General features: G+C 48.1%; 1 protein-coding gene across 2 annotated transcripts; it reads left to right on the top strand.

Moving 5' to 3' along the window:
• Positions 1–3,335: 3,335 nt before the first annotated feature.
• On the top strand, positions 3,336–23,139 carry RCC1 (regulator of chromosome condensation 1). 2 transcript variants are annotated; one of them, XM_082671772.1, is made up of 11 exons: positions 3,336–3,393; positions 15,482–15,563; positions 16,115–16,222; positions 17,035–17,222; positions 17,404–17,583; positions 18,409–18,505; positions 18,620–18,742; positions 19,248–19,403; positions 19,649–19,768; positions 20,115–20,267; positions 21,215–23,139. In XM_082671772.1, the coding sequence occupies exons 2-11, from the start codon at positions 15,491–15,493 to the stop codon at positions 21,388–21,390; spliced, it is 1,374 nt and encodes a 457-aa protein (XP_082527898.1). In that variant the 5' UTR covers positions 3,336–3,393; positions 15,482–15,490; the 3' UTR covers positions 21,391–23,139. The 2 variants fall into 2 exon arrangements, with proteins under 2 accessions (XP_082527898.1, XP_082527899.1); XM_082671773.1 differs by lacking the exon at positions 16,115–16,222 and having other exon boundaries at positions 3,358–3,393.
• The last annotated feature ends 2,009 nt before the right edge of the window (positions 23,140–25,148 follow it).

Here is a 25,148-nt window from a genome sequence, read left to right as displayed (position 1 = left end):
TTAGTTGCGGCACGCATGTGGGTCTATTTCCCTATCCGGGGATCGAGCCCGGGCCCCCTACATTGGAAGTGTGGAGTTTTAGCCACTGGACCACCAGGGAAGTCCCAAGACCACATTTATTTTTAATCACAGATCTGTAGGTTTATAGTTTATAGGTTTATAGTTTGAACATTTTTTAGCCATTATTTCTTCATGTATTTTATGTCCCCAGTTCCTCCTTATTTTCAGGGTCTCCAATTACCTGTAGAGTAGGCTACTTATTAAAGTTATTCCATAGTTCACTAATACTATTTTCACTTAAAAAATTTTTTTCTATGTTTCATTTTGGATAGTTTCTTTTGCTGTGCATCAAGTTCACTAATCGTTGCTTTTCCAGTATCTAATCTATTGTTAATGCTATCCAGTGTATTTATAATCTTAGATATTGTCGAGAGAGAAACTCACTTTGGGTCTTTTTATATCTTCCATGTCTCCACTTAGCTTTTGGACATATGCCATATTTATTTTTTTTTAATGTCTTTTTTTTTTTAATGTTTTTAGTTCTTTTATTTATTTATTTATTTTTGGCTGCGTTGGGTCTTCGTTGCTGTGCACAGGCTTTCTCTAGTTGCGGCCAGCGGGGGCTACTCTTCGTTGCAGTGCGCGAGATTCTCATTGCAGTGGCTTCTCTTGTTGCGGAGCACGGTCTCTAGGCTCCCAGGCTTCAGTAGTTGTGGCATGTGGGCTCAGTAGTTGTGGCTCATGGGCTTAGTTGCTCTGCGGCATGTGGGATCTTCCCGGACCAGGGATCGAAATCACGTTCCCTGCATTGGCAGGCGGATTCTTAACCACTGCACCACCAGGAAAGCCCTGCCACACAGTAATAATAACTTCTAATATCGTTTACTTCTAGTTCTATCATCTGTGTCATTTCTGGGTTGGATTCAATTGATTGTTCTCCTTACTATGGTTTGTGTTCAATAAATAAAATACAACAATAACAGAGTGTGAAAAAAATGAATATTTGCATTCAAAGAAGGAAAAGATAATTAGGGCTTAGGAAGGCTTCATGGAGATGGCAACTGAATTGAGCCTTAAAATATACATATCAAGAATTCAGCTAGGCAGGAGAGAAGGCACCTGGTAAGAGAGGTGAGAAAGGTAAGAAAGGAGGAATGAGCATGGGCATGCTCAGAGTTCAGTGCAGACGCCAAAGGGGAAATAGGAAACCAACAGCTTGGGGCATTTGCCACCTGGTGCTCCTAGCACAGCACTGAAGAAATATCTGAGTCTTTAAAGATTTTTAAGCAGGGCAAAGTCTCACAGCCATGATTTAGGGAGATTAACCTTGGGATCTTGGTGGAATGAAATGAAGGGGGAAAGGATGAGGGGTGGGAGCAGAGGCCAGGTGGGTGGTGCTTTAGACCAGAGGGGCAGAAATAAAAGATGGAGAGGAGAGGGAAGAATCAGAAAAGATGTGAAAGTTTGAATCTGTACTTCTCGGAGAACCTTAACCTTGGCTTGAAGGATGAAGGGGGTGGTGGTGGTGGGGGGGTCTAGATCCAAGGAAAATGAGTTTTATTTGGAATATTGAGTCTTCTGGGTAGAGCCGTAGGACTAAAACTTAGGGTAGAGGTCAGAACCAGACCAGGTGGGCTGCCTCTCAGTTAAAAGGCGATGGCTCGGCCCTAAAGAAGATTTCTGATCTCCTTCTACCACTCGTATGATGACCCCAGAGAAAACTTGCTTAACCTCTTTGAACCTCATTTTTTTTCATTTTCCAACTGTCAAGGGTTTTGTGAGGAACCAATGAAGTAATGGACGGATGTGTTTCTGTAGTTGAAGTAAGAGGTTTTACAAAATACGTGATGATAGTTATTTTTATAATTACATCAAGCCATGTGAATGAGTAAGATCTTGGAGGAAGACAGCAGAGACAGATCAGAGATCCCAGGGTTAAAACTTGGAGGAATTTCACAGTGTAACATCCAAAAGAGGAGTCCCTGATGGAGGCAGAAGTAAACTTGAGGAGGTGAGAAACCTTAAAGATGGGGAGTGCTTTGGGGTGGGCTCTGTGTAGAAGAAACTCAGTTGGTAAACACTCATCAAAAGTGTCTATCTAGGGCTTCCCTGGTGGCGCAGTGGTTGAGAGTCTGCCTGCCGATGCAGGGGACACGGGTTCGTGCCCCGGTCCAGGAAGATCCCACATGCCGTGGAGCGGCTGGGCCCGTGAGCCATGGCCGCTGAGCCTGCGCGTCCGGAGCCTGTGCTCTGCAACGGGAGAGGCCACAACAGTGAGAGGCCCGCGTACCGCAAAAAAAAAAAAAAAAAAAAAAAAGTGTCTATCTAGAGTTCAGGTATGATAGAATGACCTTCAGAGTCAGAATCAACATGAAATAGAGAAAATATCCTTCTGCAGAGGCCACGCCTTTGACCTGGGAAACCCCCAGACACAATCAAAAGCCCTGAAAGGTCACCACAGGGAACTTGAAATCCTGAAGAACTGTTTGTATCCTGTCCTGAAGAAGGAGTGGAGTGTGTTAACAAGACAGGGTAGTCGGCTTGGCGCCTGTTTTCCATCACTAGCTCCCAACCTCAGTTCACACCCTCATCTTTTTTGTCTGGCCTCCCTCCCCCACCCTTGGTTTCCCCTTCCCCCAAGTCCATTCTCTGCATTCTCCATTTTGTTCTAAAACAAAACTCTGCTTCTGTCACTCACGTGCTTAAATCCGTTCCATAGTTCCCCATTTCCCCAGGGAAGAGGCTGCCTCCTTAGACAATACCCTGAAGCCATGGTCTGTCTCTCCCTCTCCAGTTCCTCCGCATGGCACCCTCTGCCCCAGTCAGACCTTGGCAGTTTCCCATAACCACCACAGGCTCCCATCGCTCCCTGTCAGTGCACGGGATGCTTCTCCTAGGATGCCCGGCCGTTTTAGGCTTAACCTGGAAAGCCTTTGTTAAGCCCCGGCTGAGCCAGATAACCTTGTGCGTACCGTTGTCACACCCTGAGTAGTTGCTGATAGTCCTATTTCTCATCTTTCTCTGATGGAGAGCCTCTTGAGAGCAGGGAGGATCCGAATCTCTTTTGTCCGTACAGTCCCTTCCACACTAGATTCTCCCAAACAAACCTTGATTTCAAGTAGTCTTTCTGGTTGTCAGTCCTCTTGTCCCAATTTGGGGTCTTCAAAATACACACCCACTGTACCCTTGCCAGGGCGGAGAGAGCCTGGTTAGGAGCGCCTTAGCCAGAGCGCGCCACTCGCACTTCCCGGGGCGGCCGCCAGGGGCCGCCGGGCTCTTTGTTTTCTTTTCTGGCCCGGGGTCGGGGCCGGAGGCCTGTAGAGCGCATGCTCTGGGGCAGTTCGCGGCCGGGCCGGGGAGCGGAGGAGTTCCTTGTGGCCGACCTGCAGCGAGGTAGGTCGCGCCCGTCACGCGCGGAGGGTCGGAGCGGAGGGCGGCGCGCGGGCACCGGCGGTCGGCGGCGGGTCGGGCCCGTTGCCTGCGCGCGCCCGTGTCGCGCGGCGCCGGCGCCACGTGAAGCCGAGTGGCTGAGAGGTGCGGGCGCGCGAGTCTCCGGCCCCGCGGGGCCCCCCGGAGCCTGCCGGGCCCCGCCTCGCCCGAGCGAGGGCCGCGCGGCCCCTCTGCAGCCGCGCCTCGCACGCCTGGCCCGCGCCGCCCGCGGGGGCGGGAGATTCAAACGGCCCTAGCGCGGCCGGCCAGGTTGCGCGCGGCCGCGGTGACCTCCCGCCAGCGGGGCGCCGACCAGCGCGCCTCCCGGGCCGGGGCGGCAGCTCCGGCGGGGCCGCGTTTCCGGAGCGGGAAAGTGATTAAGTCTAGCACTGGTTTGGAGAATGCGGTTTGCAGAGTGGGGCGGAACCCTGTCCGGCGAGGGTCTGCTTTTAGGAGGGTAGGCTGCTGAGGGTCTACGCGGAGAGCGAAATCTCAGCGTCAACAGGCACCGTCACGATGACTGTTGACCGGTTGGAGAGGTGTGCCGGGAACTCCGCACCAACTCATCTGTCAACAGATTATTTACTGGCTGTCCACTCCGTGCCGCGTGTGCAAGGCTGGGGAACATGGTGAGAGGGCCCCGTGTGGCCTTGGCGGAGCTCGCGGTCTCCCTGGGGAGGCCCATGTGGGGCCACACTTACGATCCAGGGCGATCCCTGAAGTGTGCCCGTGGATCCGGGGCGCTGCTGGCGGATATTAACAGAGGTGCGCCAACCAAGTGTGACTTGGGTGCCCCAGCAGAAGCTGAGTGTACGGAGTGTGGAGGGGAACTCGGAGGTTCACCCAAGGCTGCGCAGGAGGGTTAGGTATGGCTTTCCAGCCGAGGTTATTCTTGGCCCGGGTTTTGAAGGAACAATGGAGTTATCCAGGCAGACTGAGGATGGGCGGGGTTAGGGTGATCCTGGCAGGGAACACAGCACATGCAAAAGCATGAAGGTGTAGTTGAATGTTATCATCAGGGGTACCACGGTGTTTGGTTGGAGCACAGGGTACAAGGAGGGGAAGAGCAAGATATTCCTGCAGGGGCTGGGTCTCAAAAGGTCTGGAGTGCAAGACCAAGGAGCACTGGGTGGGGTGGAGAAGGCAGCGATGGTTTCACCCAAAAAGGGCATCAGAATGGAGTCTGGAAAGATGAACTAGGAGTTCTACATGCTCCTGTTGGCGAAAACATCCCAAGAGCAGGAATAGTGTTCAGCTTGGCAACTTCCTAGTTGGGTACCCTTGGGCCACCCACCCAATCCCCATGGGCCTTGTTTCCCTTACCTGTAAGGTGAAGATAAGAGGCTTGTGGTGAGGATTACTAATACCCTATTATTTCCGTAAAGCTGTGGTTGTAACATCTGGTGGAAGCTGTGGCCCCTTTCTCCTGGGAAAAATGAACGCACTTAAGCCGAGGCTCAGCTCTCTATGTAAGGGGGATCCTCCAGTAAGGAGTTCCTGGGTGAAGTCTACCAGCTCTGTGCCTGACATGAGGCAGGAGCTCAGCAAATGTTTGTTGACAGATGAGCCTCTCTCCTCCCTTCCCTCCTGGGGACTTTCTTTTTTTTTTTTTTGAATTTTATTTTATTTATTTTGTTATACAGCAGCGTCTTATTCTGTATTTTATACATATTAGTGTATACATGTCAATCCCAACCTCCCAATTCATCCCCCCACCACCACTCCCCCCACCACTTTCCCCCCTTGGTGTCCATAGTTTGTTCTCTACATCTGTGTCTCTATATCTGCCCTGCAAACCGGTTCATCTGTACCATTTTTCTAGGTTCCACATATATGCGTTAATATCTGATACTTGTTTTTCTCTTTGTGACTTACTGCATTCTGTATGACAGTCTCTAGATCCATCCACGTGTCTGCAAATGACCCAATTTCCTTCCTTTTTATGGCTGAGTAATATTCCATAGCGTATATGTACCACATCTTTATCCATTCATCTGTCGATGGGAATTTATGTTGCTTCCATGACCTGGCTATTGTAAATAGTGCTGCAGTGAACATTGGGGTGCATGTGTCTTTTTGAATTATGGTTTTCTCAGGGTATATGCCCAGTAGTGGGATTGCTGGGTCATATGGTAATTCTATGTTTAGTTTTTTAAGGAACCTCCATACCTTTCTCCGTAGTGGCGGTATCAATTTACATTCCCACCAACAGTGCAAGAGGGTTCCCTTTTCTCCACACCGTCTCCAGCATTTGTTGTTTGTAGATTTTCTGATGATGCCCATTCTAACTGGTGTGAGGTGATACCTCATTGTAGTTTTGATTTGCATTTCTCTAATGATTAGTGATGTTGAGCAGCTTTTCATGTGCTTCTTGGCCATCTGTATGTCTTCTTTGGAGAAATGTCTATTTAGGTCTTCTGCCCATTTTCTGATTCGGCTGTTTGTTTTTTTAACATTGAGCTGCATGAGCTGTTTATATATTTTGGAGATTAATCCTTTGTCCATTGATTCGTTTGCAAATATTTTCTCCCATTCTGAGGGTTGTCTTTTCGTCTTGTTTGTAGTTTGCTTTGCAAAAGCTTTTAAATTTCATTAGGTCCCATTTGTTTATTTTTGGTTTTATTTCCATAACTCTAGGAGGTGGATCAAAAAAGATCTTGCTGTGATTTATGTCAAAGAGTGTTCTTCCTATGTTTTCCTCTAAGAGTTTTATAATGTCCAGTCTTATGTTTAGGTCTCTAGTCCATTTTTTTTTTTTTTTTTTTTTTTGCGATACCCGGGCCTCTCACTGTTGTGGCCTCTCCCGTTGCGGAGCACAGGCTCCGGACGCACAGGCTCAGCGGCCATGGCTCACGAGTGCAGCCGCTCTGCAGCATGTGGGATCTTCCCGGACCGGGGCATGAACCCGTGTCCCCTGCCTCGGCAGGTGGACTCTCAACCACTGTGCCACCAGGGAAGCCCTCTAATCCATTTGGAGCTTATTTTTGTGTATGGTGTTAGGGAGTGTTCTAGTTTCATTCTTTTACATGTAGCTGTGCAGTTTTCCCAGCACCACTTATTGAAGAGATTGTCTTTTCTCCATTGTATATCCTTGCCTCCTTTGTCATAGATTAGTTGATCATAGGTGTGTGGGTTAATCTCTGGGCTTTCTATCCTGTTCCGTTGATCTATATTTCTGTTTTTGTGCCAGTACCATATTGTCTTGATTACTGTAGCTTTGTAGTATAGTCTGAAGTCAGGGAGTCTGATTCCTCCAGCTCCGTTTTTTTCCCTCAAGACTGCTTGGGCTATTTGGGGTCTTTGTGTCTCCATACAAATTTTAAGATTTTTTGTTCTAGTTCTGTAAAAAATGCCACTGGTAATTTGATAGGGATTGCATTGAATCTGTAGATTGCTCTGGGTAGTATAGTCATTTTCACAATATTGATTCTTCCAATCCAAGAACATGGTATATCTTTCCATCTGTTTGTGTCATCTTTGATTTCTTTCATCAGTGTCTTATAGTTTTCTGAGTACAGGTCTTTCACCTCCTTAGGTAGGTTTATTCCTAGGTATTTTATTCTTTTTGTTGCAATGGTGAATGGGATTGTTTCCTTAATTTCTCTTTTTGATCTTTTGTTGTGAGTATATAGGAATGCAAGAGATTTCTGTGCATTAATTTTGTATCCTGCAACTTTACAAATTCATTGATTAGTAGTTTTCTGGTGGCATCTTTAGGATTCTCTATGTATAATATCATGTCATCTGCAAACAGTGACAGTTTGACTTCTTCTTTTCCAATTTGTATTCCTTTTATTTCTTTTTCTTCTCTGATTGCCGTGGCTGGGACTTCCAAAACTATGCTGAATAATAGTGGTGAGAATGGACATCCTTGTCTTGTTCCTGATCTTAGAGGAAATGCTTTCAGTTTTTCACCATTGAGAATGATGTTTGCTGTGGGTTTGTCGTATATGGCCTTTATTATGTTGAGGTAGGTTCCCCCTATGCCCACTTTCTGGAAAGTTTTTATCATAAATGGGAGTTGAATTTTGTCAGACGGTTTTTTTGCATCTACTGAGATGATTATATGGGTTTTCTTGTTCAATTTGTTAATATGGTGTATCACATTGATTGATTTGTGTATATTGAAGAATCCTTGCATCCCTGGGATAAATCCCACTTGATCATGGTGTATTATCCTTTTAATGTGTTGTTGGATTCTGTTTGCTAGTATTTTGCTGAGGATTTTTGCGTCTATACTCATCAGTGATATTGGTCTGTAATTTTTTTTTTTTGTAGTATCTTTGTCTGGTTTTGGTATCAGGGTGATGGTGGCCTCATAGAATGAGTTTGGGAGTGTTCCTTCCTCTGCAATTTTTTGGAAGAGTTTGAGAAGGATGAGTGTTAGCTCTTCTCTAAATGTTTGATAGAATTCAGCTGTGAAGCCATCTGGTCCTGGACTTTTGTTTGTTGGAAGATTTTTAATCACAGTTTCAATTTCATTACTTGTGATTGGTCTGTTCATATATTCTGTTTCTTCCTGGTTCAGTCTTGGAAAGTTATACCTTTCTAAGAATTTGTCCATTTCTTCCAGGTTGTCCATTCTATTGGCATAGAGTTGCTTGTAGTAGTCTCTTAGGATGCTTTGTATTTCTGCGGTGTCTGTTGTAACTTCTCCTTTTTCATTTCTAATTTTATTGACTTGAGTCCTCTCCCTGTTTTTCTTGATGAATCTGGCTAAAGGTTTATCAATTTTGTTTATCTTCTCAACGAACCAGCCTTTAGTTTTATTCATTTTGCTGTTGTTTTCTTCGTTTCTATTTCATTTATTTCTGCTCTGATCTTTTTTTTTTTTTGCGGTACGCGGGCCTCTCACTGTTGTGGCATCTCCCGTTGCGGAGCACAGGCTCCAGACGCGCAGGCTCAGTGGCCATGGCTCACGGGCCTAGCCACTCCACGGCATGTGGGATCTTCCCAGACCGGGGCATGAACCCGTGTCCCCTGCATCGGCAGGTGGACTCTCAACCACTACGCCACCAGGGAAGCCCTCTGCTCTGATCTTTATGATTTCTTTCCTTCTACTAACTTTGGGTTTTGTTTATTCTTCTTTCTCTAGTTCCTTTAGCTGTAAGGTTAGATTGTTCATTTGAGATTTTTCTTGTTTCTTGAGGTAGGCTTGTATTGCTATAAACTTCCCTCTTAGAACTGCTTTTGCTGCATCCCATTGGTTTTGGATCATCGTGTTTTCGTTGTAATTTGTCTCTAGATATTTTTTGATTTCCTCTTTGATTTCTTCAGTGATCTTTTGGTTATTTAGTAACGTATTGTTTAGCCTCCACGTGTTTGTGTTTTTTTCCCTGTAATTAATTTCTAATCTCATAGCATTGTGGTCCGAAAAGATGCTTGATATGATTTCAATTTTCTTAAATTTACCGAGGCTTGATTTGTGATGCAAGGTGGGATCTATCCTGAAGAATGTTCCGTGTGCACTTGAGAAGAAAGTGTAATCTGCTGTTTTTGGATGGAATGTCCTATAAATATCAATTAAATCTATCTCATCTATTGTGTCATTTAAAGCTTGTGTTTCCTTATTAATTTTGTGTTTGGATGATCTGTCCATTGGTGTGAGGTGTTAAATTCCCCAACTATTATTGTGTTACTGTCGATTTCCTTTTTTATAGATGTTAGCAGTTGCCTTATGTATTGAGGTGCTCCTCTGTTGGGTGCATATATATTTATAATTGTTATATCTTCTTCTGGGATTGATTCCTTGATCATTATGTAGTGTCCTTCCTTGTCTCTTGTAACATTCTTTATTTTAAAGTCTATTTTATCTGATATGAGTATTGCTGCTCCAGATTTATTTGCTTTCCATTTGCATGGAATATCTTTTTCCATCCCTCCTGGGGACTTTTCTCACAAAGAGATTCTTTAGCCATTGCGTCTGGTGGGCAAGTGTCTGTCTCCTGATGTCGGGGTGGGTGGGGACAGCTGCTGTGGTCAGAGAGGGCTCTGTCTCCCTTTGCAGAGATGAGGTCACAGCAGGTCACTGCAGGAACACCACGGCCCTGGTAGACTGTCTAGTCTGCTGTGCCTTCATTCACCAAATGAGGAAACTGAGGCCCAGAGAGAAGTGGGGAGGGGGGATGCTCTCGTCCTAGTGGTGAGTGGTTGGGAGACCTGGGCTGTCATCCCACCTCTGTGTGGCCTGGGGCACCTTCCTCTGAGCCTCTACTTTCTTATCTGTAAAGCCAGGATGATCACACCTCCAAGGGCAGGTGTGAATGTTCTAGGAGAGGCTGGCACACCTTAGGTGCCTATTGGTGGAAGTTGTCTCTGTATCTGACTTACTGGATTGTATCTCACTCTTCTCCCAGACTGTAAACTCCTTGAAGATGGAAGCTGTGTTTGTCTGTTGGGGAGTGCAGGGTAGGGACAAAAGACTACTACTTATTCTTAGCCCAGGTACTCCGTGTCTGGCTAAGAAAACACACCCAGAGCGGTTAGAGAGGGAGTCTGTCAAAGGACTGATGTGTACGGTAGAGGATATGCAGGTGGGTCATGGGTACAGGGCTCCACGTTTTAGAAGGTGCCCTCTCATCTTCCACCCTGCCTCGGCGATTGCTCACAGCAGCACCCTGCAGTGCCTGGAGTGCTCTCTTTGAGAGATGAAGACTGTCAGGCTCAAAGGGAACTCAGGTGTGTTGGACTTGAAAGCCAGTGCTCTCTTCACCACAGCATGGAGTTGTACCCGTCGTCCTTCCATACATCTTTCAGCAGATTTGTCACCCACGTGGCCCACCCTCCCAGGCCCTAGCCGCCTCCGAGCTCCTCTCTGCTCTCACTATCCTGTCCCCCTCAGCAGGCTGCTGCCCTCTGCTCCTTGCCTTTGGCCAAGCTCATAGAGGATCCTGGGGAGGCCTGTCCAGGCTGCCTTGACCCCTGCCTGGATCACGGCCTGCCTTTAGCCGACCATTCTTGTTTTGTTTTTGTTTTTAATTATCAGGTATACCTGGATTCTATTCCTGGCTCTCCTTTCTGATGGTATGAACTTAAGCAAGTAAATTGACTTCTCTGAGCCTCAGTTCCCTCAACTGTGAAATAGGAGTGACAGTGCCTTCTTCAGCTTGTTGTGAGAAGTTAAAGGTTGTTGGCATGTGGAAAGTAGGCGAGACTAGTGTCCCAGAGAGACTCATTTTAAGGAGCAGATTGATATGGTGGATAGACAGGTAAATTTAAATAATCGTGATCTAAAAGTCTGCCCTAATTTCTCTGTGAGAATGATTCCTTTAGGATTGAGAGAGGGATCAGAGGTGGCTTACCAATGGAGGTGACTTTGAGCAGAACTTCTTCTAGTCTTCTAGGGATGGGATGGTACAGAGATGCACGTGGTATGGAGAGAATAGTAGGCAGTCTAAGATTGTGTGAGAAGAGAAGGGACGATGTGACAGATAAGGTAGGAGGCCAAAAGTGTTAGTATTAGACCCTGGGGGTCTTTAGTACCAGGTTAAGAAATGTGGGCAGAGGGCGCCACTGAGGAGTCTGAGCAAGGAAGCAGCTTGTTTCAGGTTTGAGGTTTAAAAAGATCATGAATGGCTTGTAGAGCGGGATGGCGACGGGGGTGGGCAGTAGGGAGATGAGAGACAATCTTCTGTCTTTTCTGGGGGAGAGAGTATGAGGGAGAGTTCTCAGACAGGCTGAGGGACTGGGGAGTGTGGGGAGGAAGTAGGTAGGGGCACCAGCCCTGGGGTCTGAGTGACTAGGTACTTGGTACAGATCTTGATTTCCTCGTCCAGTCTTGGGTAAGACACTTTACCTTTTTGAGCCTCGGTTTCCTCGTCTGTAAAGTGGGATCAGTGTGGTTAGCTTGCAGTGAGATGCCCCAGAATATTAGCCCAAAACACAGGTGGCTAAGGAGATATTGCCTGGGTCTGTTCCAACCCACACTAACACTTTTTTTTTTTTTGGTTAATGACCCATGACACCAAATACCTCATATAGCCTTTATTTTTCTCCACCCCAGGCCTTGCCCACAGGTCAACCCAACATCAGCAGCAATGTGCTGATATTATTCTGTTCCCTTTTTTCTCACTTCTGGCTGTAAGTACTTTTCCATGCTACTACACAGTCTCCCTCCCCAGCACAGCTAACTGGTACAGGTCATTCTGATGAACTGACGGGAAATATGCCCTTGGCGGGACAGGGCCCTGGACACAGTGAACTGGCTGGCAACCTGGCCAGGGGTACAAGAAACAGTGGATACCTGTTACGTCCCACACTCCTTAACCCATCCAGCTCTGCCTACCTAACATCCCTTCTTGGTCTGCTCCCACGCACTTCACACTTAACAAAAACGCCTGGTGAGGTGGACCTCTCAGTCTCTCCTCTCCTGTTTGTCCCACAGTGTTCTCAGTAACTGGAAGTCGACCATCTACTTATTCACTTAAGCCAAAGCCTGGGGGTCCTTGTGTTTGGCCAAGTTCATGGGGGATCAGGGAGGCTGGGTATTTTAGGATGAAAAAGTCATTCTGGCTTCCTCCCTCACCCTCATTCCCCACATCTAATCCGCCAGCAAAGCAAGCCTGTCTCCTAAATTGATCTGTTTTGTCTACTTTTCTCTCTTGCCTCAGACCAAATCAAGTCGGTGACTTCTCTCATTTGGATGCCTGCAATCTCCTCCTCTTCCAAACCACTGCATTTTCTCTACAGTAGCCAGAACAATCGTTAAGACATTTTTCTTAAAACTCTTCTGTTTTCCCTACTAGGCCTTGTACGATCCGTTGCCTGCTCCCCTTGTGCCATGTGATCCATCGCTGTCCACCTACAGCCCTGCTGGCCTCCCCAGGTTCCTGAGCACATCACATGCTTTTGTCCGGGTCTTCCCCTGCTAGCTTTCTGTTGCTAGTATTTCAAGCCTTAGCCCAAATGTTACCTATCTGACCTATATCTCCTCCCCTGTCCCAGTTTTTCTCGCTTTTTTTTTTTTTACTGAGGTAAAACACACATAACATAAAATTGACCATTTTAACCATTTTTAATTGTATATAGTTCAGTGGCATTAAGTACGTTTACAGTGTTGTGCCTTGCCTATCCTTCACACAACACCATCTGTAATAATACTCTGTGTGTGTGTGTGTCTTTCCCACTAGAATTAAGCTCCATGAGAACAGGGAGAGGGTTAGTTTTCTTTTTCCTTGCTACACCTGGCAGTGGTAATAGGCATTCATGGAATGAATGAGTACATGCTGCCACGTATTGAGTACTTACTGTGTGCTTGGCACTCCAAAGTCCTTTACAAACATTTCATTCAGTCTTTTTTTTTTTTTTTTTTTGGTTGTGCTGGGTCTTCGTTGCTGGGCGCGGGCTTTCTCTGATTGCGGCAAGCGGGGGTTAGTCTTTGTTGTGGTGTGTGGGCTTTTCATTGCGGTGGCTTCTCTTGTTACGGAGCACGGGCTCTAAGCACACGGGCTTCAGTAGTTGTGGCACGTGGGCTCAGTAGCTGCGGCTTGCAGGCTTTAGAGCACAGGCTCAGTAGTTGTGGCGCACGGGCTTAGTTGCTCCACGGCATGTGGGATCTTCCCGGACCAGGGATCGAAGCCGTGTCCCCTGCATTGGCAGGCGGATTCTTAATCACTGCACCAGCAGGGAAGTGCTTCATTTAGTCTTGACAACAGCCCTGGAAGTGGTCATTGCCTCCCTTTTTACAGATGAGGGTACAGCTCAGAGAGGTTAAAGCTGCTAGAGAGGGACTTCCCTGGTGGCGCAGTGGTTGAGAATCTGCCTGCCAATGCAGGGGACACAGGTTCGAACCCTGGTCTGGGAAGATCCCACATGCCGCGGAGCAACTAAGCCCGCGTACCACAACTACTGAAGCCCGTGCGCCTAGAGCCCATGCTCTGCAACAAGAGAAGCCACTGCAATGAGAAGCCCGCGCACCGCAACAAAGAGTAGCCCCTGCTCGCCGCAACTAGAGAAAGCCCGCGCGCAGCAACGAAGACCCAACGCAGACAAAAGTAAATAAATAAAATAAATAAATTTAAAAAAAAAAAAGCTTCCATAGAGGTCAACCATGGTCACAGAAGCAGGGTTGAACAAACCACAGCTCTGGCAGATGAATCCAATTCCCTTTATCCTAAGGAATGTGCATTTCTAATGTGGGAAAAGGGGTTTCAAAGAGGCTACTTGGAGGGGAGGAGTTCAACCCCGGGAGAGTAGAAGTTGGGTGAAACACAGAACTGCCTCAACAGAGTCAAAACTGGGCCAGTCACAACCTGTAGAAGCTCAACCTGCAGAGGCTCAACCTACACAGCCTTGACGGATTGTAGGCCTTTGGCTATTTCGCCATCTTCGGTACTTTGTTCTCTTCCCCCAGGATAGTCAGCAGAAATGGCCTGGAAATTCCAGGCCACTCCCTTTGTGTTCATATACCATGGAATGCGGAGCTGGAGAGGCTGAGGCTCTAGGACCTACTGGAAGAAAGGAAGGGAGGGAGGGAGGAAGAATGGGGTGCTGTTTAGGCCCACAGAGGAGCCTGAGAAGGTCTCTTGGAGTTCTCTTTCCATTTGTAGCCTTGGGTAGAGTCTGCATCCCTTTTCCGTAGAATGGAGGAGAGGTGGGTTAGATTAGATTAGAGCTGTGCCTGAGCAGCACCTGGGACAGACCCTAGGTGTTATAACACCAGCATTGATTTATTGAGCACTTACTATGTTATTACTTTTACAGTATTAGCTCAATTAGTCATAGACATCACAACAGGGTGTGAGTACTATTATTATCCCCGTTTTACTGAGGAGGAAACTGAATCATGAAGAGATTAAATAACTTTGTCCAAGGTCAAACAGCTAGAAAGCAGCTGAGCACATATTCTGGCTCCTCTTAACCACCACTTGCTAGTCTACCACTTTTGCATCTGGGTAGCTGCGAATTGCCCTCATTAGAGTTTGGGAGCCTGAGGCTTAGACAACTGAACTGTCTTTCACAACCTTAAAGACCAGGGCTCAATAAAGATTTATTTCCAAAGCTGCTTATGTGGGGGAGAAAAGGCTTTCGACACAATTTGGGCTGGATTGGAATTGATATAGCCGCGGAGAAAGTCAGTTCTCAGAGGTCTTGAGGAGACAAGGCAGCAGCAGTTAGTTTAAGGAGTGAAGGGCTCAGGGCTGAGGCTTTCAGCTGCCCGGGATCGTGCTAGGTGCAACAGCCCTTCTTGTCACCCATAGGTGATTTCCTTTCCCCCTTTTGTAACACCGTCTGTTTGTGTGAGTGTGTATACAGTGTTTGTCTCTTGTTGGACTGCTTAGAGGAAAGCCAAGTTCCTCCCAGGAGTGGTGGCATTTTGGATCAAAGGGCACAGATGGTTTGGTGTGCTTTTATTTAATGAGAACAGCTTTGTGTATGTGTGGTCTGATTATGGCAGTTATGTATAACCAAAGTTACTAGTGGTTATGTTGGGGTTGGGAGGAGTTGTGAGGGATACTTCACTTAATGTTCTTCAATGTTTTAATTTTTTATAATAAAATTTTAAAAATACATGTAATGTTTCTTGTAGCTTCGATAATATAGGTAAACTACAAAGAAAGAAGTAGAAGTTGTCCATAATCCCATTTTCCAGAGGTTACCATTATCAATATTGAATGTATTTCCTTCCACACATTTTTATATGTGTATGCTTTTTCTTTTCCACAAATAGGATGATGGGCTGTTTTTCAATCTGTTTATATTACTTGGCAATGATTCAGTAAATAAATCTCTGAAAGCATCACTTTTAATGGCTTCGTCCTGTTTTATCATCAATATACCACATATTATCTAGCCAGTCCCCTACTCCTGAGTGTATGGGTTGCTCCATTTTTTGTTGTTTTTTTAATGTTATGAAGAATACAGTAGAGAATATTTGTGGATCCTAATCTTTGGGTGTATTTATTATTTGGTTCTTCTCAGATAAATTCTGAGAAGTGGAATTGCTGGGCATTTCTTCTCACTTTTTTTTTTAGAGTTTTTGATGAATATTGCCTAATTAGAGCAGGAAAATGATTGCCATTTCTGACATGGAGTATTTGCCTGGGTTTTTCAGGACAGGAAGATGCCACCCAAGCGTATAACTAAGAGAAGGTCACCCCCCGAAGATGCCCTCCCCAAAAGCAAGAAGGTGAAGGGTAAGTTGGCCTTGGCCTCTACTTCAGTATGGGTGGCCTCTTGGCACCCCCAGAATCTGGAACTGGGCTCCCTGAGATTTGAAGCTGAGGGGCCTGGAAGTCCAGGAACTCCACCCAGCTGGAGAGTCTCCTGTAGCTCACTGAATCCCACCCTCTGGGAATCTTAAAGGGGCAGAGACTTGCCTAAAAGCACTCAGATACTGGCAAAAAACTAGACCCTAGGGCTTTGCCCCAGGCAGTAATGCATCATGGTTAAGACCATTGACCTCCAGACTGGGTTCAAGTCCTGGCTCTGCCACTTTCTAGCTACATATAGCTTTGAGCAAATCACTAACCTCACTGAGCTTGGACTACTACCCCATTCATAAAATGGGCAACCTCACTGGGCTGTCCTGAGGAAAATGAGATCATGTCCTGGTAGCACTGGAGGGAGGTGGCTGTGGTCTCCTCTCTCCTTGGACCCTGGAGGGAGTCAGGGAGGAGAGAGAGCCACCCCCAATCTGGGAGGGGGGAATATGGACCCACACTCAGACACTGTCTGTCTTTTGCAGACCCTGGTAACCAGGCAGTGAGGGTCGTTGCCTCCCGCCGCGTTCCAGGCGCCCGCTCCTGCCAAGGTGCCTGCGGGCCGAGCCCTCCTGACCAGAAAGCCCGACCAGGTGGCTGCTTGCCCAGCACACCCGCACCCTCTGCGCAGCCGCAGCAGACCTGGCAGCCTGGCCACACCCCCAGGGGGAGGGGCTGGACGCCATTGGCTGTCCGGGGCTACGGGCGGTCGCTGTTGGCCACCAGATGGCCCTGTGCCGCACACTGGTTGGCGTGTTCCTCTCTGCAAAAGCCTGTGCGGGCTCTTAACTCCTACCCCTTCCTTTTCAGCTGCCTGTCCGCTCCCACATAGGAGCGGAGTGGGGGTCAGTGTACCTATGTCCAGGGGTTAAGTCACAGCCTGAGGATGCACTGCAAACTCTACTAATTATTCTGTGACCTTCTCTGAGACTCTGTTCCCTTTTCTGTAAAGTGGGATCCTAAGAATGGAAGGTCTCTAGCATAATGTGAGGGGCTGCAAGGCAGTCTAACACTAGTAAGCAGTCGGTAAAGGGGTAGACGTTATTATGCCCTGATAGTATGGTTCCCGACCAAGAACAACCTATCAGGAAAACTAGCTTGTGTCCCCACTGTTCTTTAGCCCTCTCCACCAAGATTCATTTGCCGATATTGAGTGTCTCGTTTCCATTTCCTTCCACTCACATTAATAATGTGATCGGTTTTTAATCTGCACAAAAACCCTATGAGATAAGTACTTTTGTTATCCTCGTTTCACAGATGAGGAAACTTAGGCTTGGAGAGGTCAGATGGTCTGTGGCAGGGCAGGGGCTTGAACCCAGGTCTGTGTGATCACAGAGCCTGTGCAGTGACCTCTTCTCTCTCCCATCATCCTACACACTCAGGGGCTGTCTCCTTCACCCCTCAGTCTCACATAGGTCCCACAACACAGAACCGGGTTTGGTGCTGACGCTGGGCCAGGGCGACGTGGGCCAGCTGGGGCTGGGCGAGAATGTGATGGAGAGGAAGAAGCCAGCCCTGGTGCCCATTCTAGAGGACATCGTGCAAGCTGAGGCTGGGGGCATGCACACTGTGTGTCTAAGCAAAAGTGGCCAGGTAGGTTGGGCGTGGCACAGGATGGGACAGGGCCTGGGGTTAGTAGGGGGCCTGGGGAAGGAGCTTTGAACCACACGCATTACTCTGTGGAGATGGAGCTGGCTAGACAAGCAGGGATTGGCCTAAACAAGAACGGACGGAGAGGCCAGGCCTTGCACTAATGGGGGCATCCTGGGCACAGGTCTACTCCTTCGGCTGCAATGATGAGGGTGCCCTGGGAAGGGACACATCAGTGGAGGGCTCAGAGATGGTCCCTGGGAAAGTGGAACTGCAAGAGAAGGTGGTACAGGTGTCAGCAGGAGACAGTCACACAGCGGCCCTCACCGAGGATGGCCGTGTCTTCCTTTGGGGCTCCTTCCGGGTAAGACTGGGTCTGGAAGACGTCATGGGGGCTGGTGGGCAGAATTAACTGGTGGGGCCCCAAAGATAACCCATCATGAGACCCCTGTTTTACTTACTGGGGAAATCAAGGCCCTGGGCAGAGCTTGGGCCCAGACCCAGGTTTCTGGCTTCTTCATCCAGGCCTGTCCACACCACTGCTGTTCCCTGGACTCTGATGTTATGATGTGTGCGTCTTGGGAAAGGGGTGGGTCAAGGATGCCTTTGGGCTGAGGCTAAGCCAGGAAGCCTACTGACCCATCTCCCTGCCTTCAACCTCCCCCCCGCCTTCCCAGCCTTCTTCCACACTTCTCAGGGGCTTGGGGGCACATCTCAGAACTTCCAGGACAGGAGAGTGTGGTTTAAAAAGCAGATACAGCGTTAAAATTGTTTTTGGTACTTTAGTATTCAATTTATTTTGAAATGTCAAAAATAAAGGAATCTGATGTTTCCTCATTGGGGCTGGTTTTAAATTTTTTTATTGATAATTTCAAACACATAAAAGTAAGCAGAATACTATATTGAACTCTATCTGCTTGCCCCAACAATTATCAGCTTATGACCAAACTTGTTTCATCTTTACTCCCTTCCGTTCCCCAACTCCTTTGTTATTTTAATGCAAATCACAGACCATGTATGATTTCATTCGTAAGTATTGCACTATGTGGCCTGGCTCCTGCCCACTTCTCCATCTCCATCTGGCACCAGTGCCCTTCACCAGACAGCTCCGTGGCTGACTGCAAAGCTGGATCTGACTGGTATGAGGCAGGAAGAACTGGCTGAAAACTCTTCCGCCCCTCCCTTCCAGGACAATAATGGTGTGATCGGGCTCTTGGAGCCCATGAAAAAGAGCATGGTGCCTGTGCAGGTGCAGCTGAGTACGCCCGTGGTGAAGGTGGCCTCAGGTGAGTCTGCAGGTACTCACTCTGGGCAGGAGTTGGAGAACCTTTTTGGGGGGCTGGCCCAGCCTTGGCCCTTACAGACAAGCCCTGCATCCCTTGCCTTCCTCTCACCCTCAGGAAACGACCACTTGGTGATGCTGACAGTTGATGGCGACCTCTGTACTTTGGGCTGCGGGGAGCAGGGCCAACTGGGCCGCGTGCCTGAATTATTTGCTAATCGTGGTGGCCGGCAGGGCCTCGGTAGGTGGCTTAGGTCCCTCTGGCGGGGCAAGTTGGCAAGCCACCCCCGGTGAAGGTCAGAGGTAGAAGGGATTCTCTGTGTTCAGGCTTGTATCAGGTGGACGTGCGGTGGTAGTTAAGGACTCAGATTCTAGAGCCAGACTACCCCAGGTTTGAATCGTGGCTCTACCAGCTACTGGCTGTGGGCCCCTGGACATAGTTTCCTCATCTCTAAACCCACCTACCTCTAAACCTACCTCACTGGTTTGTTGTGAAGTTAAATGAGTTTGCATAAAAGACTGTCTGGCACATGGTAAGTTCCAGGTAAATGTTACCCCTATGGCTGTGAGAGTCTGAGTGAGGCACTTGGACTCTCCTGGCCTCAGTTTCCTCTTCTGTATAATAGGGACAAGAGTCCCTGCCTAGCCTCCCTGCGAGGGCTTTAGCAGTGAAGGAGAAACAGATGGGGCAGAGAGGAGAGGCTGTGTGTGTCTGCCACTGACCCTGGCCTGCTCTCTGCCTGCAGAACGACTCCTGGTCCCCAAGTGTGTGATGCTGAAATCCAGGGGAAGCCGGGGCCATGTCAGATTCCAGGATGCCTTCTGTGGTGCCTACTTCACCTTTGCCATCTCCTCTGAGGGCCATGTATATGGCTTTGGCCTCTCCAACTACCATCAGCTAGGTGAGTCCCAAGCCCATCATCCAGGGTCTCCCAGAGTGACCTGGGCTCCAGTCCTGCCTCCACCCCTCATTCACTGTGCACCCTTGGTGGGGTCACCTAACCCCTCAGAGCCTCAGTTTTCTCATCTGTAAAACGAGAATATAAATACCCTGGTGTGGGGTGGGGGCCACACTGGGAGGGGAAGAAGAAGGCAGCTCCTTGGACACCCTCACGCCTGACAGCTCTGTCCTGGCCTCTTCCCCCAGGAACCCCAGGCACAGAATCTTGCTTTGTACCTCAGAACCTGACATCCTTCAAGAACTCCACGAAGTCCTGGGTGGGCTTCTCTGGTGGCCAGCACCATACAGTCTGCATGGATTCAGAAGGTAGGGCCTCCTGGTCCATCTCTGGGTTGGAGGTGGAGTGTTCCCTGGGCACAGGCCTGGCCACACACTGGAGATCGCGGTGCTCGGAACCTGGGCCTGCTCCATGGACTGGGCTGGCTGTGGGTCCACGAGGGTCGCCCCCGTCCCCCAGCGTCCTGGTGTTCTTCCACGTGTGAGTTCAATAGGGGCCTGGGGGGGGTTCTCCCAGGCCTCCCCCAAAACTGAAAAGGACACTTCAGACCTCACCACCCTAGGAATGGGGGACCAGCTCCCACAGATATAAGTGCTAAATGGCCTACCCGGAGCATGCCCTCTGCTACTCCTCGTCTCTCTGCCTCCTCCACAGGAAGAGCATACAGCCTGGGCCGGGCTGAGTATGGGCGGCTGGGCCTTGGGGAAGGTGCCGAGGAGAAGAGCGTACCCACCCTCATCTCCAGGCTGCCCGCCGTCTCCTCAGTGGCTTGTGGGGCCTCTGTGGGATATGCTGTGACCAAGGATGGTGAGTGGGGCTGCCCACAGTCGGTCTGGTTGGAGTCTGGTGGTCGTGGTTCTTACCGAAGTGCCCAGTAGCCTCTGATGTCCACCATCAGATGGAGCTGAGGTGTGGAGAACACTGTTTGTGGTGATGTTGCTTTTGGCCTGATTGTCAGAAGCTCTGGCTTTGATGACAAAATGGGTAAACATGTTATTTTAATAGAAGTGATTTGTTCTGTAGAGGAGAAAAACAGCAAAGGGAGATATATCACTGAGGCCCAGACAAGCAGTAGGACTTGAACCCATGTCTCCAGACTCCTAACTCAGGCTTCTGTTTACATTTTATACCATGGTGACCCTTTTTATTTACAACCTAGTAGGTGCCGGCTTCCCAGGGGGTTGTACTTAGAATTTTATTAGAGAAAGAGGGGTTAGTAGTTGGGGTCCTGGCAAGTACAGCAGAGGAGGGTGTGGACAAGTGGTCACCAAAGCCTGAGTGGAACAGCCATGGAGGCCTTGAGAAATCCGGCTGGCAGAGGTGCTTGACCTGGGATTATCTGGGAAGAGTTCCTGAGGAAGTGGGGCTTGTACTGCACCGTGAAGGTTCAGTCCTTTATGATAAGCAAAGGAGGGCATCCAGAGCAGTCTCAAAGGCAGGTGGTCCTGGGAATGGAGGTGATATGGGGGTTTGGGAAATGGCCAGTGATTGACGGGCCTTGAATGCCACGCCTAGGAGCAGGCAGAAGTTTTTGGCAGTGTGTAAGGACTGCGGTCTCTGGTTGACAGAGCTCTTCTTTGTCCATCATCTCCTTGCTTCCTCCCATCTTCCCTTAACGCCCGGAGGCTGGGACGTTGCCAGGCTGCCACAGGCCCAGGCCAAAATCCACCCTCGTGTGCCAGGCTTCTCACACTACAGAAAGGTGGGGCTTGGGACCCTGGAGATACAGCTGCCCGTATTTCTGTCCTTTGTAGGTCGTGTTTTTGCCTGGGGCATGGGCACCAACTACCAGCTGGGCACAGGACAGGAAGAGGATGTCTGGAGCCCCGTGGAGATGACAGGCAAACAGTTGGAGAACCGTGTGGTCTTATCTGTGTCCAGCGGGGGCCAGCACACAGTCTTACTAGTCAAGGACAAGGAACAGAGTTGATGAAGCGTCTGAGGGCCTGGTTTCCGGCCCCCCCACCTCCCTCCTGGAACAAGGAAGCCATGATGTCTACATATTCCAGCAGGCCTCTTCTAGCTCCAAGTACTCTGTCATCTCCTGCCTTTTTCCCATCAGCAGAACAGAATGCTTCTCTTTTTTTTCCCTCCTTTCCCGGAATCATCCTGGGACCTACAGGATGAGGGTGGGATAGATGGAAGAGGGGAGGGGGGTTTAATCAGAAGGAACATTGCTGACCCCACAGCTATGTGGTTAGACCTTTCCCCCTCATCCCTATTTCCCATGGTCCTGGCTGACCCTGGTTTTGCCTATCAAAAACCAAAACTTCCTCTCCTGCGTGTTTGGTGCCCATACTCTGAGAAGTCGGGGCTCTGCCAAGCCCTGCTCTAGTCACATGCCACTCTTCCTGTCCTTCACAACCCACAGACAGACAAATGGTACCGTCCTGAGACCCAGCTGTCATGGACCTACGCCTGGGGAAACTGGAGAAGGGGCAGGGCTACCCAGCCATGGGCAACCCCAAGCCAAATATTTGGCCCTGAACAGGTGCCCATGGGGCAAAAAGAAAAACAGTGATCCTCCGCTTGATCAAGAAAAAAGCCAGTCAGCCTTTCTCCCAGAAGCACAAAGCATTCTGCCCTTCAGGCCTTGTCTGCCCACCCATCCAACCTGCCTCACCTGCAAGCCAAGGGCCTGAAATCCAGAAAGGAAGCTATGCCTGCAGGGCGGGACCTCGGGGAGAGGGGAAGGAGGGCTTTATAAGCAAACTTACAGCAATATTGAGAGTGAAGGGAGGGCAGGGAAGAGGGTTGGAGGGGCAGAGACTGGTCCCCAGAAAGGGAAGCAGTAGCTTGTACAGAGGCTGAAAAAATAGAAGAGAATATTGATTTTTTTTTAATGTAAAGTATTTTGGAGGGGAGAGTGAAATCTTTTAACACTTTGAATAAATTTAGAGTTTTATAAAACAGGCCACTTGTTTTCTACATGCTCCCTGCTTTTTTAAGGGAGCACCTGCTGTGTTGGGATGGGCAGAATAACCCCATGCCTGTAGCCCTGGTGAAGACTAGGGCTTCAGTGATGTCAAGAGGTCCTGGTGTGTGCCAGTCAGCTGGGGTTTTTTTTTTGTTTGTTTTTTTGTTTTTTGTATGGAACAGTGGCTGTTCTAGACAAATAAAAAAAAAGTTGATTGATTTTTGTTAGGTATTTATGTTTCAGGAATCACTGGATTTTTAAAAAAATTATACTGTATATTGTGTGAGACATGGGATGGATCTTTTAATATCCTAATCCCAAACCGAGATTTTTGAGTACAGTACACCTCTAGAAATACTTATGCTAAGTTTAATGATGTACTGTATCATTTCAAAAGCTAGTATAAATGATTAAACATGATTAACTGCACAGTAACAACTTAATGCATAATGATATAGATTTTCACAGGCATTTGAGCAACCAAATCATATAGAGCTGACCTGTCCAGTATGGTGGTCAGTACCTACATGTGGCTGTTTACATTTAATTTAAATTTGTAAAAATGTAAAATGGACTTCCTCGGCTGCACTAGCCACATTTCAAGTCCTCAGTAGTCAGAAGTGTCTAGCGCCTATGGTTCTGGGCTATGCAAATACAGAAATTTATAGAACATTTCCATAACTGCAGAAAGTTACAGTGAACAGTGCTGATATAGGAGGTTTGTATATTAGAGCAGGAAAGTTTTACTAGCACCAGGAGGATTCTTCCATATCAGTGACTCTTGGAAAAATGAATATGATGTAAAATAACTTAAAATGTATTCTGTGATTGTTTTTTTTCCTTGAACTTTTAGTTTTGATGCATGTACTATCCTGATTAGAAATTGACTTCTTAGAAGGGAAAAATCACACTTTTGATTTTAGTATTTTCTTTGTGAAGAAGCACCTGTGTGTCTGCTCTTCCCACGCCCACTCCGCCCAAAAAAGTCCAGTTGGATTAGATTTACTGAAGTTTTCCCTTTTGACAATATAGCAGGTTGAAAGTGCCCTATCCTTAATAACAGCTCTTGTGGATTGGGACTTAAAGGGGCCAGGCATTGTGCCGAGCACTTTGCATACAATAATAGCTCATTTGATCGCCTTGTGAAGTGGGAATTGCTGTCCCTCAGGAAAAAGTCCCTGAGAGTTCAAGTGTCTAGCTTGAGGCCAAGCTACCAAGTGGCACAGACTAGCCTAGAATTTAAATCAGCCTCCACCCGAGCCCAGAACCTCAGTTTCTTTTCCTTGTATTGAACATAAGAGTTATAAAGCTCTCTGTAGGTGCTTTACATATGTTAGAACAGTTTCAGGCACATAGCAAAGGCCCCACAAGCCTCTGCTGTTATGACCGTTGAACATTTTAAAGTTCCCTGTAGTTAATAATTGCCTTGTTTTTCACATGCTTAGTTTTTTGGCGTAAGTATCATTTATTCGGTGTTCATATCGCTATCAGAAGTGTAAATCCCCTTTTCTGTGTTCAAACACATCAGGTATTCTCAATTTTACCTTTTCTCCCATCCTCCTCCAACCTGAATTGGTTACCCCAAAACAAATGTAATCACCCCATATGGCTCAGCTATAAATAATATTTGCAAAGTCATAATAATGTAAATGTTAAGTGTTTTGACAAATTATAGTCAGAAGATGGAGAAGTGTGTATGTATGGGGGCAGTCCCTAAAATATCTGGGGCTTCCCTGGTGGCGCAGTGGTTGAGAATCCGCCTGCTAATGCAGGGGACACGGGTTCAAGCCCTCGTCCGGGAAGATCCCACATGCCACGGAGCAACTAGGCCCGTGCGCCACAACTACTGAGCCTGCGCGTCTGGAGCCTGTGCTCCGCAACAAGAGAGGCCGCGATAGTGAGAGGCCCGCGCACCACGATGAAGAGTGGCCCCCGCTTGCCACAACTAGAGTAAGCCCTTGCACAGAAATGAAGACGCAACACACCAAAAATAATAAACTCCTACCCACAACATCTTCTTAAAAATAAATAAATAAAATATCTGGAACTACAAATGAATAGAAAGTATACTATTTAGGGCTTCCCTGGTGGTGCAGTGGTTGAGAGTCCGCCTGCCGATGCAGGGGACACGGGTTCGTGCCCCGGTCCGGGAAGATCCCACGTGCCGCGGAGCGGCGGGGCCCGTGAGCCATGGCCGCTGAGCCTGCGCGTCTGGAGCCTGTGCTCTGCAGCGGGAGAGGCCACAGCAGTGAGAGGCCCGCATACCGAAAAAGAAAAAGAAAGAAAGTATACTATTTAGAAATACACAGATTTTAGGGAAAAGATTTGGAAGTGGTTGCCTCAAGGGACTGGAAGTTGGGACTAGGGATAGATGGGGTAAGGGACAACTGTTTATCGTTTGACATAAATTCAAAAAATTTTTTTCAGTGCCTACCATATCCCAGACATGGTTGTGGGAATTTGATTAGAAAGCGTGAACAAGGAATCCTGTCTGATAAAGCTTACATTCTAAATTAAAAATAAACATTTAAAAATCTTCCATAAGTAAAACAATTTTTTTTTTTTTTTGCGGTACGCGGGCCTCTCACTGCTGTGGCCTCTCCCGTTGCGGAGCACAGGCTCCGGACACGCAGGCTCAGTGGCTATGGCTCACGGGCCCAGCCGCTCCGCGGCATGTGGGATCCTCCCAGACCGGGGCACGAACCCGTGTCCCCTGCATCGGCAGGCGGACTCTCAACCACCGCACCACCAGGGAAGCCCAGTAAAATAAA

Source organism: Grampus griseus, assembly GCF_964374135.1.
Source record: "Grampus griseus genome assembly, chromosome: 1".
NCBI lineage: Eukaryota > Metazoa > Chordata > Mammalia > Artiodactyla > Delphinidae > Grampus > Grampus griseus.
This window is presented reverse-complemented; position numbering and strand designations above follow the sequence as displayed.